The 18,462-nt window shown below is 41.8% G+C and overlaps 1 protein-coding gene across 5 annotated transcripts in view; it reads right to left on the bottom strand.

The window, feature by feature from the left end:
• Positions 1-18,462, bottom strand: part of ANKFY1 (ankyrin repeat and FYVE domain containing 1) — a 76,698-nt gene that overhangs the window by 43,918 nt on the left and 14,318 nt on the right. For all 5 annotated transcript variants that reach the window (XM_059046668.2, XM_067021537.1, XM_067021539.1 and 2 more), the window contains exons 2-4: positions 16,174-16,366; positions 11,324-11,442; positions 474-609 (exon numbers count right to left, since the gene is read on the bottom strand). In XM_059046668.2, the coding sequence (XP_058902651.1) occupies positions 474-609; positions 11,324-11,442; positions 16,174-16,366 (448 nt within the window). The remainder of the gene's footprint in view (positions 1-473; positions 610-11,323; positions 11,443-16,173; positions 16,367-18,462) is intronic.

Below are 18,462 nucleotides of genomic sequence, written 5' to 3'. Positions count from 1 at the left end.
TAACAAATGAAGTGAGACCTCAGAAACACTATAAAACTTACTGAGGCAGATTCTCATGTACTAATTTAGTCATTAATGGGTTTCTAACAAGAGAATATGACCAAGAACTCCTTCTAAGTAGATATATCAGAAAGTAGAATAAAATGTCAAAAGGAAATGGTATAGGAGGGAAAGTTGAGGCGTTGGACATTGGATTATATTATTTCATATTCAGTTCATCGGTTCACCCGGCTATGTAATCTCAGGTAATAAACCAGTGAAAGAAAAGAGAATACCTAAAAGCTTTGGCAAAATTTAGCTTACAAGATAACACAAAGCAAGGGAGATAAAATTCTCTCCCCACTATTGCGTTTAAAAGAACACCTTGCAAAAGTTATTTACATTAGCAGAAGCAGCTGTTTTCCCAGAGCTTGGCATAATTAAAGCTCAGCCACCACCATCTGAGGTGCTTGAATATATCTGCTGTGACTTGCCTCTCCCTAAGGAGCTGTAGCTGAAACCGATTAGCTAGTTTCATCAGCTCAGTCAGGAACACATCATCTTCTCTGAACTCCAACTCATCCGTATAGATCCAGCGAAGCATTGTCATGGCCACCTCAGGGTTAGCATCTGGTTAAAGAAAGGAAGTAGAAAAACTCTGAAAACAAAGCACAGATGACATACTCAGGCCTTCTTGAGGACCCCTAAAAGTTGAGGATAATAAACTAAATTCTGGTAGACCCCACTCAAAGAAATATCACACAGCCATTAAAAATGGTAATTAGGCATTTTGGGTACCATCGGACTCCAGAAAAGTGTTAAAAGTTCTGCACCCGGGCAGTAGGTGGGGGAAATGAACCTATTAAAGATATAAGTCAAATAACCTGGGGGAAACTATTTTAAACATGTGGCAAAGAATTTACATTCTAATAAAAAGATCTTACAAATAAAAATGAGAAGATGGACACTCAAGGGAAATATCAGCAATGGATATAAATAGGTAATTCACAAAGATAAATAAAATGGCCAATAAACCTTACTGATAACTAAATATAAACTTAAACTAGAATACTTTTTTTGTTTCTCAGACGAGCAAAGATTCTTAAAAGTGCATAACCGTTTTTTTTTTTTTCCTTTGGCTGTGCTGCAGTGGAAGAGCAGAGTCTTAACCACTGGGCTGCCAGGGAAGCGCATGACCTTTGACACAGCAATCATACATATAGATTATTATCCTAAGAAAATAACTAAGAAAATACAGAGAAACATAAGATAGTCAATGCAGTATTATTTTTAATAATGAAAAACTGGAGCAAAACTCTTAAGAGAACGAATTAAATAAATTAGAGTATAGACTGGAAAATGTTGCATCAATTAAAATTATTTAAATCTATATTCAACATAAAGATATTCACTACATAGCAAGTAAAAAAAACTATACATAACTAAAAATACATGTATTAAATGATTTCACTTTTTGTTAGATATATTTGTCTGTGTATATATGTGTGTATACACATACACACACACACACACACACACAGTTTTGTGTCTGCCTTCCATCCAAGTACTAACCAAGTCCGACCCTACTTAGCTTCCAAGATCAGAAAAAATCGAAGACATTCTGGTGGTATGACCACAGAGAGACTGTCCATCTGTCTGTCTATCTACTGAGACTGGAAAGATATACACTAAAAGTACTGACCTGGAGGAATTTGTAACTAATTTTTCTTTTAGCTTCTTTTCTCCCTGATTTTTATTTGATGAACATGCATTACTTGTGTAGTTTTTTGTTTTGTTTTTTTTTGTGGTAAGCAGGCCTCTCACTGTTGTGGTCTCTCCCTTTGCGGAGCACAGGCTCCAGACGCGCAGGCTCAGCCGCCCTGGCTCACGGGCCCAGCCGCTCCGCGGCATGTGGGATGGGATCTTCCCGGACCGGGGCACGAACCCGTGTCCCCTGCATCGGCAGGCGGATTCTCAACCACTGCGCCACCAGGGAAGCCCACTTGGGTAGTTTTTTAAGTTAAAACGCTTTACAGCAACTCGGGGAAATGCTTAAGATGAAAATCATAATGTAAAATATCTAAATTATGATTTCAACTAAAACCAACTCTTGGTTAATCAGAAGGAGGTCAGTGATGGTCAGAGGATCACTCAAAAAGTCATGGTCTACACACCAATCAATAGTTCTCAACTGTGGTCCTGGGCTAACAGAATCAGCATCATCTGGGAACATGTTAGAAAGTCTTATTCTCAGGCCCACCCTGATCTACTGAGTCAGAAACTATAAGAGTGGGGCCCAGCATTTGTGTTTTAACAAGTCCTTCATGTGACTCTGATGCTTGCTAAGGTTTAAGAAACTATACTCAATTCTTGATTACCTTGGAAAGGTGGAATGTGGAACAGCAACATCCCATTAACTTAGTAATTAGGCAACAACTGAATGGTTCTTATTAACCCCTTCGCTTCCAACTCTAGTGGGGAGGAGAGGGTTGAAGAAAGTAATGTCAAGTGAGTGAAACTGAAGGCCCCTGATTAACTGGCAAACACATTAATTCACCATCACCCCCTTAAGTAGCCAGATAGTAAAAGGAGAAAAAAAAAAAACGGTGTAATTGGCGGGGGAAAAAAAACAGTGAAAAATAATGCATCAAAATGCTAACAGTGATTAGGTTAAGGTCTCTTTATTTTTCCTTTCTCTCTTACCTGCCAATGTAGTAAGAGAGAGAAAAACATTTTAAAATCAGATGAAAATCTAATTAGATTTATTTAAACAATTTACTTGAAGAGGTACTTCAACTAAGCTGTCTAAGGTATACAAAGTAGATCTTGAAACAGTGAAATTCTAAGCTAGCTTTGTAAACTGGGTTTAATGCCTCAGTAGTCTCTTAATGAAAAGAAAAAATATGTAGGCCATGCAATTTGTCCAGTCACCAAAAATGCCAAAACTGTACAGGCAGACCTCATTTTATTACACTTCACTTTATCACACTTTGCAGATAGTGTTTTTTCACAAATTGAAGGTTTATGGTAACCCTGTTATCAGATGATGGTTAGAAATTTTTAGCCATAAGGTTTTTTTTTTTTTTAAAGAAGTTGTTGGGTGTAGGAGTTTATTAATTTATTTTATTATTTATTTTTGCTGTGTTGGGTCTTCGTTTCTGTGCGAGGGCTTTCTCTAGTCGTGGCAAGAGGGGGCCACTCTTCATCGCGGTGCGCGGGCCTCTCGCTATCGCGGCCTCTCTTGTTGTGGAGCACAGGCTCCAGACGCGCAGGCTCAGTAGTTGTGGCTCACGGGCCTAGTTGCTCCATGGCATGTGGGATCCTCCCAGACCAGGGCTCGAACCCGTGTCCCCTGCATTAGCAGGCAGATTCTCAACCACTGCGCCACAAGGGAAGCCCAAGGTATTTTTAAATTAAGGTATGTACATTGTTTTTTTTAGACATAATGGCAATGCACACTTAATAGGCTATGTGTAAACATAACATTTACATGCACTGGGAAAACAAAAAATTCATGTGACTCACTTTGTTACAATTTTTGCTCTTTATGGCAGTGGTCTGGGACTGAACCTGCAATATCTCTGAGGTCTGCCCGTATACCACTACTCGGCTCATACAGCCTTATCTTGGAAAGATAGCTTATTCCTAATAATGACAGCATCCCCAACACTACAACCCTCAAATATCTTCTCTGTGGTACTTTCTTTAATTAATTTTGTTTTAAAATTTGGCAGGTTTCCTTTAATAACCCTTACCCCAATTGTCCAAACAAATAAATTTGACCTGTACAGTTGATAAACCAAAATCTAGCTTTCTTAAAAACCACATCAGCAGGGATGTCCTGGAAGCCCTCAAAATTTCAAATAAAATAAGATCCAAGGGATCGCCAAACTTTCCCACTCCTGCCTTGACTCTCCCCTTAATCTCCAAAATAGTCTGAGAATAGATCCATTTTGAGACTCAGACTAAGCAGCCCGTGGTATAAGGTGGGCAGAGAACAATGAACCAGAAGAAGGGTATGTGCTTCCAACTGTGTACTTTTAGGCAAGTGATTCAGTCTATCTGCTTCCAATCGACGTAAGCAAGTGGCTATAAAAGTCAGATGACCCCATAAACCAGAAATTACCTTTAAAAAGATTAGACTCGGGCTTCCCTGGTGGCGCAGTGGTTGAGAGTCTGCCTGCCAATGCAGGGGACGCGGGTTCGTGCCCCGGTCCAGGAAGATCCCACATGCCGCGTAGCGGCTGGGCCCGTGAGCCATGGCCGGTGCGCCTGCGCGTGCGGAGCCTGTGCTCCGCAACGGGAGAGGCCGCAACAGTGAGAGGCCCGTGTACCGCAAAAAATAAATTAATTAATTAAATAAAAATAAAAAGATTAGGCTCTGAGAAGTGAAACCTGTTGGCATCCATGACTTGCCTGGTATATGTGCTGCTAGAAGCCGTCACCCCCCTCATCAGGCCCAGCGCAGAAGCTGGTAAAAATCTGTGACTGCAAGGATGCAAAGAAGGTAACACCCAACCTTCCGACTTCACTGTAGTCCACGAAGCATACAGTCATGCTTTGGAAAACTTGACATTTTCTTTTGGAGAACTTGAAATTTTCTATGTGACCTAGTTGGTTGTTTTTTTTTGGGGGGGGGTCTGATTTTAAATAAATGTTTTATAAGACATTTGGAAAGAATGGGAACAAACTTATCTATATGCAAGTAACCATTCAATGAAGCATACTGAGGAAATTAATTTTGTTACTTAAATCCTCTATTCAATCTGTCAAATCTGAGAAAGGTGTTTTTTGTTTGTTTTTAAAATTTATTTTTATGTTTTATTTTTGGCTGTGTTGGGTCTTCGTTTCTGTGCAAGGGCTTTCTCTAGTTGCGGCAAGCAGGGGCCACTCTTCATCGCGGTGCGCGGGCCTCTCACTATTGCGGCTTCTCTTGTTGTGGAGCACAGGCTCCAGACACGCAGGCTCAGTAGTTGTGGCTCACGGGCCTGGTTGCTCCGCGGCATGTGGGATCTTCACAGACCAGGGCTCAAACCCGTGTCCCCTGCATTGGCAGGCAGATTCTCAACCACTGCACCACCAGGGAAGCCCGAGAAAGGTGTTTTGAATTTCCTACTATGACTCTGGTTTGTCTTTGAGTTTCCAACTATTTTTTTTCTTCATCCACTTCACAAAAAGTTTTTAGCTCATAAAATTTAAAAATCATGATAGACTGTATCTTTTTCTTTTTTTCCATACTGCAGGACTTGCAGGATCTTAGTTCCCCAACCAGGGATTGAACCTGGGCCCCAGCAGTGAAAGTGCCAAGTCCTAACCACTGGACCACCAGGTAATTCCCATAGACTGCATCTTTTATCAGTATAAACATCCTCTTTAGTCAGTTTAAGGATGTACCCCCTTAAATATAACTTCTTGGAAAGAAAAATAAACCCCATATACCGTACTTCTAAATAATCCCAGTGTCAAAAAGGAATAAAAGGATAGAGGGTCTAGTTCTGTTACAGCCGTGTGACAACACATGCTATTTTAACTGATTATAGCTAAAAACTGTAGACAGTGTACCAAAAACAGCTACCAGAAGATTCTGAAAGTAAACAAAAGCATCTGAATTGTAGGGGGAGGCAAACCTAGAAGAAGCAATTGCACTGGAGGAGCTTCTCCATTCTTTTTTTTCCCTTTATGGCTTTGTCCTGAGGGTAGACCTGTCCAGGAGGAACACTGCTGTAGTGACCACGAGGATGCCTAAAACTCCAATAAAAACTCCACCTTTCTGGTCAGATGAACCAGGAAAAGGAGCCCCCAGGGCGCTGAAGGGTCAGGGGAGAGTTCCAGAGTAAAGAGAACCAGAGAAGGAGATCTCCTAATTCTGTGTACAAGGCCACATAGGCCTCAGGCTCACCTCTAAGCCACTGATGCATGGAACAGTCCTAGCCAAGCTTTAAGAACTGAAGTGATATTTGAACCACCACCCACAGAAGGTGAAACAGAAGCTGCAGTTTGCACCTAAGGAGACTTAGCATTTTCTAGAAGATGACACAGGACCAAAGTCTACACAACATAATGGCAATGTCCAGGATACAACTGAAAATCATTTGATAAAGAAAAACATTTGGAAAATATGACCATTTTTCAAGGGAAAAGACAACCAACAGATGCTAACATCAAGATGACCCAGATATTGAACTTATGAAAGACTTGAAAACATCTAGTATAACTATGCTCCAGAAGGTAAAGGAAAACACACTTGAAATTAAAAGAAAAATTTTCAGCATATAAACTATAAGAAACAAATAGAAATTATAGAAATGAAAAATATGTATAATAAAAACATACTCAGTGGGCTCAAGAGCAGAATGAAAACAGCAGTGCAAGAAGTCAGTAAACTTGAAGATAGATCAGTAGAATTTACCCTATCTGAAGAACAGAAAAAAAAAAGGTTGGGAGGAAAAAAAAAAAAAAGAGAGAGAGCCTCAAAGAGACCTATTGGGTAGTAACAAAGGGTCTAGTATATGTGTCACTGGAGTCTCAAAAAGAAAGAAGAGATCAAGGAAGAAAAATACTGAAGAAATGATGGTCCTTTCCTAATTTGGTGACAGACCTAAATTTTTAGATTCAAGATCAGAGTACCCTAAACAAGAAGGAAATCATATCTCGATACATCGTCAGCAAACTATTGCAAACTAAACATAACGAACAAGTCTTTACCACTTCACATCCAGTAGAATAGCCTCTATAAAAACAAAACAAAACACAGTAAACAACAAGTATTGGTGAGGATGTGGAGAAACTGGAACCCTTGTGCACTGCTGGGGGAAATGTAAAATGGTGCAGACCGTGTAGAAAACAGTTCCTCGAAAATTTAAAATAAAACTACTATATGATCCAGCAATTCCACTTCTGGGTGTGTACCCAAGAGAACTGAAAGCAGGCTCCTGAAGAGAGATCTGTACACCAATATTCACTGCAACAGTATTTAGACTAGCCAATAGATGGAAGCATATATTGCTCAGTATGTAGATGGCCATATATTCCTCATCTATAAGAGGGAATAAACAATAGTACTTACCTCAAAGTGTTATTCTAAAGATAAATGAGTTAATACCTGTAAACTACCACCACATGTTAATTGCTATACAAAAATTTCCTATGATTATTATTAAAACAGACTACTTTAAACCAACACACAGACAAATTTAGCATAAACAGAGATTAGAGAGAAAAACACAAAAGCCATGTTAGGGTTGAGCAAGGGGACATGACCACAGATAACACAGATTATTTGAAGCTATAAGAGAATCTCTGGGAGGGGGTCTCAGCTGTTAGCAGGAGGCCATAAGGCTGTTTGAGTGTCCTCATGACACAGCAGCTAACTTCTTCCAAAGTGAGCAATCCAAAAGACAGAGCAAGGAAGAAGTCACAATGCCTTCGAAGAACCTATCTCTGCAGTAATACGTTATCAATTACAAGCTCAGTCAGCCTACACTTAAGAGTGGAATCAGGGTCCTCCTTTGAAGGGAGGAATAACAAATAATTTATGGACATATTTTAAACGACCAGATGGATATCTTCAAAATACTGAAACTGAACAACCTAGAACTAGTAGTTCACATGGTATCTAACAGATACCATTGTCCCAGTGAGTTTGCCGGAGCACCTTAGCTCCACCTTAGTGGGCCTGAGCACAGAGCCTGGGACCCTATGCTCCTTCCACTGCACAGTGCAACCTCCCAGGTCTGTGCTTTGGTGCGCAGTTTTCCTAACTGGACTGAAAAGGAGGGAAGGAGGATGCTTTCTGTTTTGGGAATGGCTTGACAGGACACAGGACACATTCCAGGAAAGCTGAATGACTCACCATAAACTCTCATGCCAGGGAACCATAAGATCTTTGCTGGAGGAAGCATGCAAGAAATTCTAGCTTCAAAACAGCCATTCGACAGCATTGGAACTGCTCAGTGTCAGCTGCTATTACTGAAGAGCTATAGAGAGGCTATAAACAAACCATTTAGCCTGAAGCAAACTGCTTTACTTCATAAAGAAGTAAATATCGTGCATCAAGATTTGTTGCACTGTGTTGAGCTAACAGTTATACTCCTTCTCTTCCCAGTTGATCAGTCAGTATCTTTATAAACATCTTTATACTTAAAATAACCAATAAATAAAAAACAAATTTATACTTTTTACCTTTATATTTCGAAACAATTTCAGACTTAACAGAACAGTTGTAGAGTTCCCATATACCCTCTACCCATCTTCCCCTAACATTAGCATCTTACATAACCATAGCACAATTATTAAAACCACGTGATTAGGACCGATACAATACTATTAACTAATTACAAACTTTGCCAAGTATCCCGGTAATGTCCTTTTTACGGGCCAGAATCCAACTGAGGTACCACACTGCATTTCATTATCATGTCTCCTTAGTCTCCTCCAATCTCTAACAGTTCCTTAATCTTATCTTGTCTTTCATGACCTTAACATATTTGAGTAATACTGGCCAGTTATTCTGTGGAATGTTCCTCAATTTGGGTTAGTTTGATGCTTTCCCATAATTAGATTGAGGTCATGCATTTATGGCAAGAATCCTACAGAAGCGATTGTGCCTTTGTCACTGCATCACGTCAAGCACAAAATATTTTACTTTTTTGAACAAGGTATGATTTAAGAAAACTTTCATGTACCCAAATACATTTTAAACACTTGGTATATAATGCCTGCTGTATCTTCATCAACATGTGCTAAAATTCTTATAACAATTAATAGAATTAAAGTTGTGCTTGTTTTGAATTTTAAGAAATATCAGTTACACAAGAACTGCCAAAGAAAATGTGAGACTTAGGATGTCAATCTCTAAGAATATAAGTTCCATGCAAATAAGAATTTAATTTTGTTCACTGCTATAACCCTAGTACCTTGAAAAGTGCCTGCCACTCAGCACTTGTGATATTAATGGACTAATTCTGAAGAAACAAAATACCAAGAAATTCATAAAATGATTTTATTAAGTTTGTAAGTGTGGAAAAGGTTCAACCATTTAAAACACAGCTTTTATGCTATTTATACACTTGTTTACAAGAGCCTATTTCCAATCTCCCTCAGGGGCAAGGCAGCCATGAGCAGTAGTGCTTCCAGGTATCGTATAACACACAGGCTTCTTAGGCAGTTTCAGTTGCTGCAAGCCCAGATTTAGGTAATCACACCCATGCCCACCCAGGCAACTCAGCACAACTCTGCACAAGACACACAAACATGAACAGGCCCACAAATGCAACGACCTCCTTGGAACCCTTCAAAGTTACACTTCAAAGATAAACTTTATAAAGAAAAGTAAAGATGGGCTTCCCTGGTGGTACAGTGGTTAAGAATCCGCCTGCCAATGCAGGGGACACGGGTTCGAACCCTGGTCCAGGAAGATCCCACATGCCGCGGAGCAACTAAGCCCGTGCACTACAACTACTGAGCCTGTGCTCCAGAGCCCGAGAGCCACAACTCCTGAAGCCTGGGCACCTAGAGTCTGTGCTCTGCAGCAAGAGAAGCCACCACAATGAGAAGCCCGCACACCACAATGAAGAGTAGCCCCTGCTCGCCGCAACTAGAGAAAGCCCACGCGCAGCAAGGAAGACCCAACGCAGCCAAAAATAAATAAATAAAATTTTAAAACCCTTAAAAAAAAAGAAAAGATACCATAAGCTCCACTACAGCTATATTAGTAGATGCCTGATTTACCAAAGCCACCAGAAACACCGACTCTGTAGCCGCTCACTCCTAAAAGCAAACCTTGTAGCCCAGGTCAAACCATGCTGATTATTTAAAGCAAGAGGCATGTTCAGGGACATTTAAAGGCATTAACATTATACCTTCCTAAACTCTAGAAAATCTCCTGCTTCTCAGTGATCCAATCTTGTGGTCAGATAGTCACAGATGGTGTTAAAGCAGCTCTTAAATGTTCTAATGTACTAAAAAAGTAAAAGCAGGGCTTCCCCGGTGGCGCAATGGTTGAGAGTCCGCCTGCCGATGCAAGGGACACGGGTTCGTGCCCCGGTCCGGGAAGACCCCACATGCTGCGGAGCGGCTGGGCCCGTGAGCCATGGCCGCTGAGCCTGCGCGTCCGGAGCCTGCGCTCCGCAACGGGAGAGGCCACAGCAGTGAGAGACTCGCGTACAGCAAAAAAAAAAAAAAAAAAAACAAACAAACAAAAAAAACTAAAAGCAAAATTTTAAGTTCAATGTTTAAGCTTTTCATACATTAATGCAATTTTCTGTGTTCTTACGTAATTTTGTCTGTTCTGGGAAACAGTCAGTCATTTTATTTTTCCCACTCATTCATTTTGGTTGTATTCAATATTTCACAGTTACATTTACCATGATAAACATTTACACTGTCTGAATCACCTATAACAGAATCCATCTGACACAAGTCAGATGATGAGGTAAAAAAAAAAAAGTATGACTATTTTATAGCTCAGCTGTCTGCTTTCTAAACCCTTCACACCCATTTATAATATGACTGGCAATATTCAAGAATACCAGTTTCATGAGCCTCACAACTACTGGGATAATCACTTTTTGATACTGTAAGTATCAAAAGGTGGTAACTTATTCTAAACTTTTTTTCTAACAAATTTGAATATTTTCAATATTTTATTATCTCTACTAGTCTTTGAAAACTACCTGTTCGTGTAATAAAGATCCTATCATGCATTGTGAAGAACACCTCATGATCCAATGGGTTTTTTGGTTTTGTTTTTGTTTTGTTTTGTTTTTTTTGCGGTACGCGGGCCTCTCGCTGCTGTGGCCTCTCCCATTGCGGAGCACAGGCTCCGGACGCGCAGGCGCAGCGGCCATGGCTCACGGGGCCCAGCCGCTCCGCGGCATGTGGGATCCTCCCGGACCGAGGCACGAACCTGCATCCCCTGCATCGGCAGGCGGACTCTCAACCACTGCGCCACCAGGGAAGCCCTATGATTAAATTTTAACCAACTAAACAGCAGCAGGACTTTTCTTAGAGTGGAAGAAAAATTTTTCTCTACACATGCTCCCATATTTATAACATACTACTATATGAAAAGAGTTTCTGGATAAATATTCCTATTTCATAAATTCTAAGAATACTGTAAATCCTCAACTATTTATGATTTATTCGCCAGATATTCAACAGAAGTGTCCACAAAATACAACCTACTGATTCACTAATTATTTAACTAGTTTATGGTCAGCATCAATTTATAAGAAAAGTATTCTATGCTCATTAAACCACAAATATTTCAAAATTACATACCATAACCTTCTGCCAAGTGCTCTTGTGCTGGGAGTTCTGAGTCCCCAGCCCGTCAGAGGCTCACCTGACAGGTCCAGCTCCTCGGTGGAAGACAAACTGGCCAGACTCCAGCTGTCACTGCGGGCCGCCAGGACAAACTTGTGAGCATTGATGTGCCTGCCCCCAACCTTTATCTTCAGATCACTGATGAAGAAAAACACCCACAGATATAAAATGTCATTATAACTAGGTATAGCTAGGATTCACAGCTGATTATATGAGTATTGACTGATCAACATACATCTGCAAAAGAAAAAAAAAATCACAGCAAAATTATTTCTCTATGCTACCACTGAATTCTGATGGCGCATATTTACAATATGTTGCTAGACACATTTTCTATTTCTAACTTCTAGCTTTAGTTCACACGGGATGTTCTGCTTTCAAAGGCACTCCCTAATGTCACCCACAAGATGGTGAACCTACAAGTTATCAATACATAGGATTATTAATATTCATATAAAGAGCAGAAGAGGTTTTATGAAGGGAAAAAATCAAGATTAACCATCAGGAGAGAGAGACAGAAAGATTAAAGATTGTGATGACAGCTCTGAGGCTACAATGCTGCAATGCTCCACACTGTATTAATGCTCAAGGAAGGTTAGACCATAAACCGTGAACAAATTAGCTTTGACAAAACAGCCAAGAAACATTCAGACCTATTACTGGCCATTTTTCACTCAACCATTTATAAAGAAATGGGGTGAGAGAAATCTTTTTTTCAAACCTGTTTCCATATGTATGACTTACCACTACATGAAAAGAGCTTTCCAAATAGTTATTTATTTTTAACTCTGAAATGTCAAATGCCAAGGTGGGAAAGCATCTGGGCAGTTGACAAAAACCTACGGGTGACCCACTGGGCTGACACAAGCACGTGCCAGATGGCCACACTGGCAGCAATCCACAGGCACGAATCAGCATCACTCTGCTCGTGTCTGCGTGTCTTTTTATTTTCATATTCCCCTTGAAAATAATTTGTTAGGTTGGAAAGGTTTTAGAAACTAAATGAGAGAGAGAGAGAAAGAAAGGGAGAGAGAGAAAGGGAGGGAGGGAGGAGAGAGAGAAAGAGAGAAAGAAAGAAAAAACTACTACATGAATTGACTCATCCACTTAAAAGGAGATGCAGGGCTTCCCTGGTGGCGCAGTGGTTGCGAGTCCGCCTGCCGATGCAGGGGACGCGGGTTCGTGCCCCGGTCCGGGAAGATCTCACGTGCCGCAGAGCGGCTGGGCCCATGAGCCATGGCCACTGAGCCTGCGCGTCCGGAGCCTGCACTCCGCAACGGGAGAGGCCGCAACAGTGAGAGGCCCGCGTACCGCAAAAAAAAAAACAAAAACAACAGAATATTGTTTCTATATAATGCTTGATGCAAACACATTTTACCCCACAAAAGCACTGTCTAGAACATACTTTATAATTATGTAAGCATATCAATTCTATTTCTATTAAAGAACTAACCAAGTTGCAACTAATTATGTTAGATCAAAAGAGTAATAGGGTACTTATTATTTCAAACTATTAGAAAATACTGTTAACACAAAATACTATTAATAAAGAAGAAACAGAATTGATATTCTATTTAAAATGGAAGATAAAACTGTCTCACATCATATCCTATGATAAGGTTTAAAAAATATAATGAAAACAAAGCACAAATAATTTTTAAACTCTAAATTTATTTGTAAAGTATTAAATTCCAATAATGTAAGTGAACAGTCACTGTTTACTGCTTCTACCACAAATCTGACTTTAGCCAGAAAATTATAAAAATGAATGTTTCTATAAAATTCCTACTATTATTCATGAATGTCAAGTCAAAATTTTTTCTTTTGTAGTCTTAACATCTCAAAGGGAAATAAATACAAGGATTTCACTAACCTCTAATAATAACAATTTTTTAAAATATGATTTTAAAATGTGGGCTTCCCTGGTGGCGCAGTGGTTGAGAGTCCGCCTGCCGATGCAGGGGACACGTGTTCGTGCCCCGGTCCGGGAAGATCCCATGTGCCGCGGAGCGGCTGGGCCCGTGAGCCATGGCCACTGAGCCTGTGCGTCCGGAGCCTGTGCTCCACAACGGGAGAGGCCACAACAGTGAGAGGCCCGCGTACCGCAAAAGAAAAAAAAAAATAATAAAAATGTAAAATTGGACAGGTCAAGTCTATGAGGACTCTATGCAGAAACAATTGGGAGGCTAGCAATTTTTTAAAAATTTCATCCTAGTCAATTAAAGGCATGTCCTTTTAAAACATGGATGCTAGGATGTAACAACTGGAGAGGAAACATAAATAAAGAGCTTCTTGCTAGAGTGTCTCAATCAAACACTTTAATAGGAAAAATTATAAGCTTGTTTGCTAAAAGAATGGTAGTAAATAACTACATATAACCATCATTTTTAACTGTCTTATGGGACCAAAGCCTCCTCCTGAACTTAAGAATAAAAGAAATGCACCAATTTCTTCCACATCGCTCAATTTAAAAATTTTAACACTGACTCTTCAGTTATTCCAATTACTGAAAAACACAAAAAAACACTATTTAAATTCAACAAAATGCATGTTCATGGGACAAAGTCCCCCCCCCCCAATCTTGGTAAAAGAGCATCTGCTTCAGAAATTGATATTCCAGTTTCACTTATCCCATCTCAAAAGGTTAAGTCCTCTTTGAAGTCTCTATTCCTCATCTGATTATCAGTTGTAGATAACAAAGGCATTCAGCCTTCTTTTGATAAAAGACAGGTTTTAGAAGAGGAAGAGAGACCCACCAGAACCATGGGATCATACCACAGCCGACCAGGTAAAAAGTGGCCAGAAGAGGAAACCGCCCAGTCTCATTGCCAGTCTCCTAGAAGGACTACAGTATAAGAATGCAATCAGGGCAGCCGCACAGCACAGGGAGATCAGCTCTGTGCTTTGTGACCACCTAGAGGGGTGGGATCGGGAGGGTGGGAGGGAGGGAGACACAAGAGGGAAGAGATATGGGAACATATGTATATGTATAACTGATTCACTTTGTTGTAAAGAAGAAACTAACACACCATTGTAAAACAGTTATACTCCAATAAAGATGTTAAAAAAAAAAAAAGAGTAATAGAAAAAACAAAAAGAATGCAATCAGGGACTTCCCTGGTGGTGCAGTGGTTAAGAATCTGCCTGCCAATGCAGGCGACACAGGTTCGAGCCCTGGTCTGGGAAGATCCCACATGCCGTGGAGCAACTAAGCCCGTGCGCCACAACTACTGAGCCTGCTCTCTAGAGTCCACGAGCCACAACTACTGAGCCCGCGTGCCTAGAGCCCGTGCTCCACAACAAGAGAAGCCACTGCAAGGAGAAGCCCACGCACCGCAATGAAGAGCAGCCCCCTCTCGCTGCAACCGGAGAAAGCCCGCGCACAGCAACAAAGACCCAATGCAGCCAAAAATAATTAATTAATTAAAATCTTTTTTAAAAGGAATGCAATCAACTGTTACATACTACAGAAAGTAAATTATGGGAATTCTAATGGGTAAGAGCCTTGGACAGCCGGAGAGCTGTGTCTGTAATAGAAATGCCAGGCTTCCTGGGGCCAATGGAAACAAAGTTTTCACTTGTCCATGGGAAAAAGAAGAGGGGGAAAAGAAAAAAAGACAATGAACTATATCTTACAAGTAGATACATCCATTAGATTTAAAGAAAGCCCTGTCCTTTACTCAGAGTATGTACTTCCTATTTTGGGGGTATTAAATTTTTTTTTTTCTTTTAGAAATGATTAAATGGTAGATGGCAATTCTGGATTTTGATCTATTTTAAATGTCATAATTTCAAAATTTTACTTAATCATCTAATCCAATCATCCTTCTCCCTAGTAGTCAAATCCTTCCTTCCATACACATTCATGTCCATGCTTCTCTTCCACATCCACATCCCAGCTCAGTCCTTCATCACTTCTGGTCTGGACTATTTACGACAACATCATGGCTGCTCCTGTCTCTTAAGAATTTCATCTATACAATGTTACCAGACTAATCTGCCTAAAATACCACTGTATGATAGTCCTATAACTCAAAAACACTGTTCCACACTTCCTAGAGGATCAAGTCCAAATTCCTCACCTTGGCATCCCCAATCCACCCTACCTCTCCCAGTGCTCCCCTACATGGACATGGACCGTAAAATGGGCCCCTCACTGTCCTCTAAATCCTCCACATGTTCCCATGTTTGAGCCTATTCTCAGCCACTCCCTCTACTAGTAATACCACTGTCTTTATCTATTAAATCCTACTCATCCTTTAACATTTACCTCAAAACTCACTTAATAACAATATTGTTTTAATAACAGTTAAAAACTGAGCACTTACTATATGCTAGACTGTTGTTCTGAGTGCTTAAACAGTATTTTATTAATTTAATCCTCACAAGAACCCTAAGGTAAACAGTCGTATTATTATCCCCATTTTACAGATCAGGAGCCTCAGGCATGCCATGTAGCTCCAGGTCACATAGCCAGTAAGTGGCCAGCTGAGCTTCTAACACAGGCTGTGTGGCTCCAAAGTCCACCCTCAAACATCATGCGACACTACCCACTAGTTCCAAGATGCCCTCTTTGACCAGCTCAAGAGAAAGTGACCTCTCCCCTCTGAATCCCTGGACCTGTAAGCTAATTCCTATCTATACCAGCGATGCTATCACCATCACTCCTATACTCTGTACTGAATATAAGCAGCAAACAAGAGACAAAATCTTGCCTCAAGGGGCTTACATTCCAGAGACTAAAGGCTGGTCAGCTATGAGACAGAAATAAACTTGGGAAGAAGGTCAGTAAGGGAGAAGTTGCAATGCAGCCTGTGAAGAAAGCAAAAGGGCCTGCTTCCCCCCACTGGCCCAGGGCCAGGAGCTCACCTATACTGCTCCTGCTCGTAGAGGTCGGCTACAATCGTCAGCAGGCGGCTGATGAAGGACTCTTTGCTGCTTTCTTTGTCTGCTTGCGCAGCCAAAAGGGTGCATCTCTTCTCTGTCTCTGCCAATTTCTTCTGCAGCTTGACATACTCCTGTCGGAGAAGCATCAAGTGCTTCTCCAACTTGGCCACCTCCTCTGCAAGGGAGACACAAAATCAAGTTTACCACAGCAGGTGTAAAGCAGACAGCATGCACTCATCCCTCATCCCGCAGCCAGGATGGCTACCAAAATGACTGCAGCTGACCCCTGAACACGGGGTTGAACTGCGTGGGTCTACTTAACACACAGATACGTTTCATTAGTAAACATATACAGTACTACACCATCCGCAGTTGGCTGAATCCCAAGATATGGAGGAATCAAGGTCACGGAGGGCTACAAATTACACGAAGATTTTCCACCGTGCCGGAACGTAGGTGTTCCTAGCCCCTGGAGCTGTTCAAGGGTCAACTGTAGTCACGTGACATTCCTAGTAGTTCTTACTGATACTCCTCCAAGACCAAGAATGGTGTTGTTTCAGGGTGCCATCACAGTCCAGGGATTTCTTCCCAGTTTCCCTGAAGATCAATATTTAATATATGGAGTCTCAGGAATGACTATCAAAAGCACTTGGGAGCCTTTTTCAAACCACGAGTAGTAATAAGTCACTTCTACATATCACGTGCTGTTCTACAAGCTTCCCGTGAACTCTCAGGCAAGATTCACGACAACCCCATGGGGTAGGTACTATTACTGGCCACGCTTTTCAGAGGAGGACACTGGGTGGGTCACGAAGCTGGTGAGAGGCGGGGCTGGGATATGAGCCCAGGCGATCTCATTCCACGGCCTGTGATCTACTAACCACTACCCCACACTACCTGACGCCTGCCCTCCCTCGGGAAGCCTCAGGGCAGTCAATAACGGTTCAGATGGAAGCAAGTAGTATTCCACAGGTGCCGGGGCAGATTTAAAAGGCTGGGAACCTCTGTATTTGATTCATTAAATTCAACGAACACTTACCGAGTAGCTACGAGGTGCCAGACGCTACAGTGGTAAGCAAAATCAGACGTCTCTTTCCCCAGAGTTTTTAGTTACCAGGGAAAGTGAATTTTTATAATTAAAATAACAGTTGTAGCAACCAAATGCAAAACTACAACTCTAACGAGTACTAGAAGAACAGAACAGAGCTATGAGAACCTACAATAAAGAAATTTAACTTCGGACATCAGGGAAGACTCCCCTGAGGGTGCAAGCGGTCAAGAGACTCTCTTCCTTTACCTGGAACCTTGGTGGGGACTCACGCAACCATGCATAAATCACCGTATCTAGGGAACCACAGTGCTGCTGTGGTCGTTCTCTGGGCTTCGCTCCATCCACCCACTACGCCCCACCACAGACGTTCCAAATCTTGACACCGCCCTCAAGCCCATCTCCCACCCAACCTGCCTCACTCTTGGCCAATGTCTTGAGAAAACTGAGCTACTGCCACCGGCCCCCACCGTGCCAGCAACTACTCCCATGTACCCCATGCTTTCGCAGGAAGACCGTCTCCCTCCTATCCAAGCTTAGTGCCTCCACCTCTGCTCCAAACCCATCACTCTCCCCTGGTCCTCTGCCTGAGCATCAACCCCCGCCTCCCCCCAGCAACTTCAATCTCTTTCAGCTGGGCCCTTCTCAGCAGCACATAAAGCTGTCCAGGTCTATACCTAGTAAAAACAAAACTCTCCTTCCACGCATCTGACCTACCTCTGCCCTTCCCGCTCTATCTACCACACACATTTCCTCACCCACTACTCCCCTGCCACTCCCCCCTTCTGTCCCCACCACCCCCTTGAAACTCCTCTCACTGGTGACCTTCTAATTGCCAAATCCAACAGACGCTTGCCAGTGGGTCTCCTCCCACACCTCTGTAACACGACTCAGGACACTACCGTCCATCCCTCTTTTCTTCTCTTCTTTCAGCGACCACAATGCCACCTTCTCTCCAATTCTGCTGCTCTGCCTCTTTCACATGCTTCTCTGCATCCCTCCGAACACTTGACCACTGACACTCCCCAGGGGGTCTATCCTTGGCCCTCTTCTCCACTGTGTGATCTCCCAAGGCAGCAGATCTTTGGTCTGTGGTTGGGACCAAAATCTAGCGCCAGTGATTCGTAGATCCACCTCGCTAGTGCAGATCTCTCTTCTTAGCTTCAACTATCCGTCTGCCTGACAGACGTTTCTCCCTAGCGGCCCACAGGCACGTCAAATTC

This window comes from Kogia breviceps, chromosome 19 (genome assembly GCF_026419965.1).
Source record: "Kogia breviceps isolate mKogBre1 chromosome 19, mKogBre1 haplotype 1, whole genome shotgun sequence".
Taxonomy (NCBI): domain Eukaryota; kingdom Metazoa; phylum Chordata; class Mammalia; order Artiodactyla; family Physeteridae; genus Kogia; species Kogia breviceps.
This window is presented reverse-complemented; position numbering and strand designations above follow the sequence as displayed.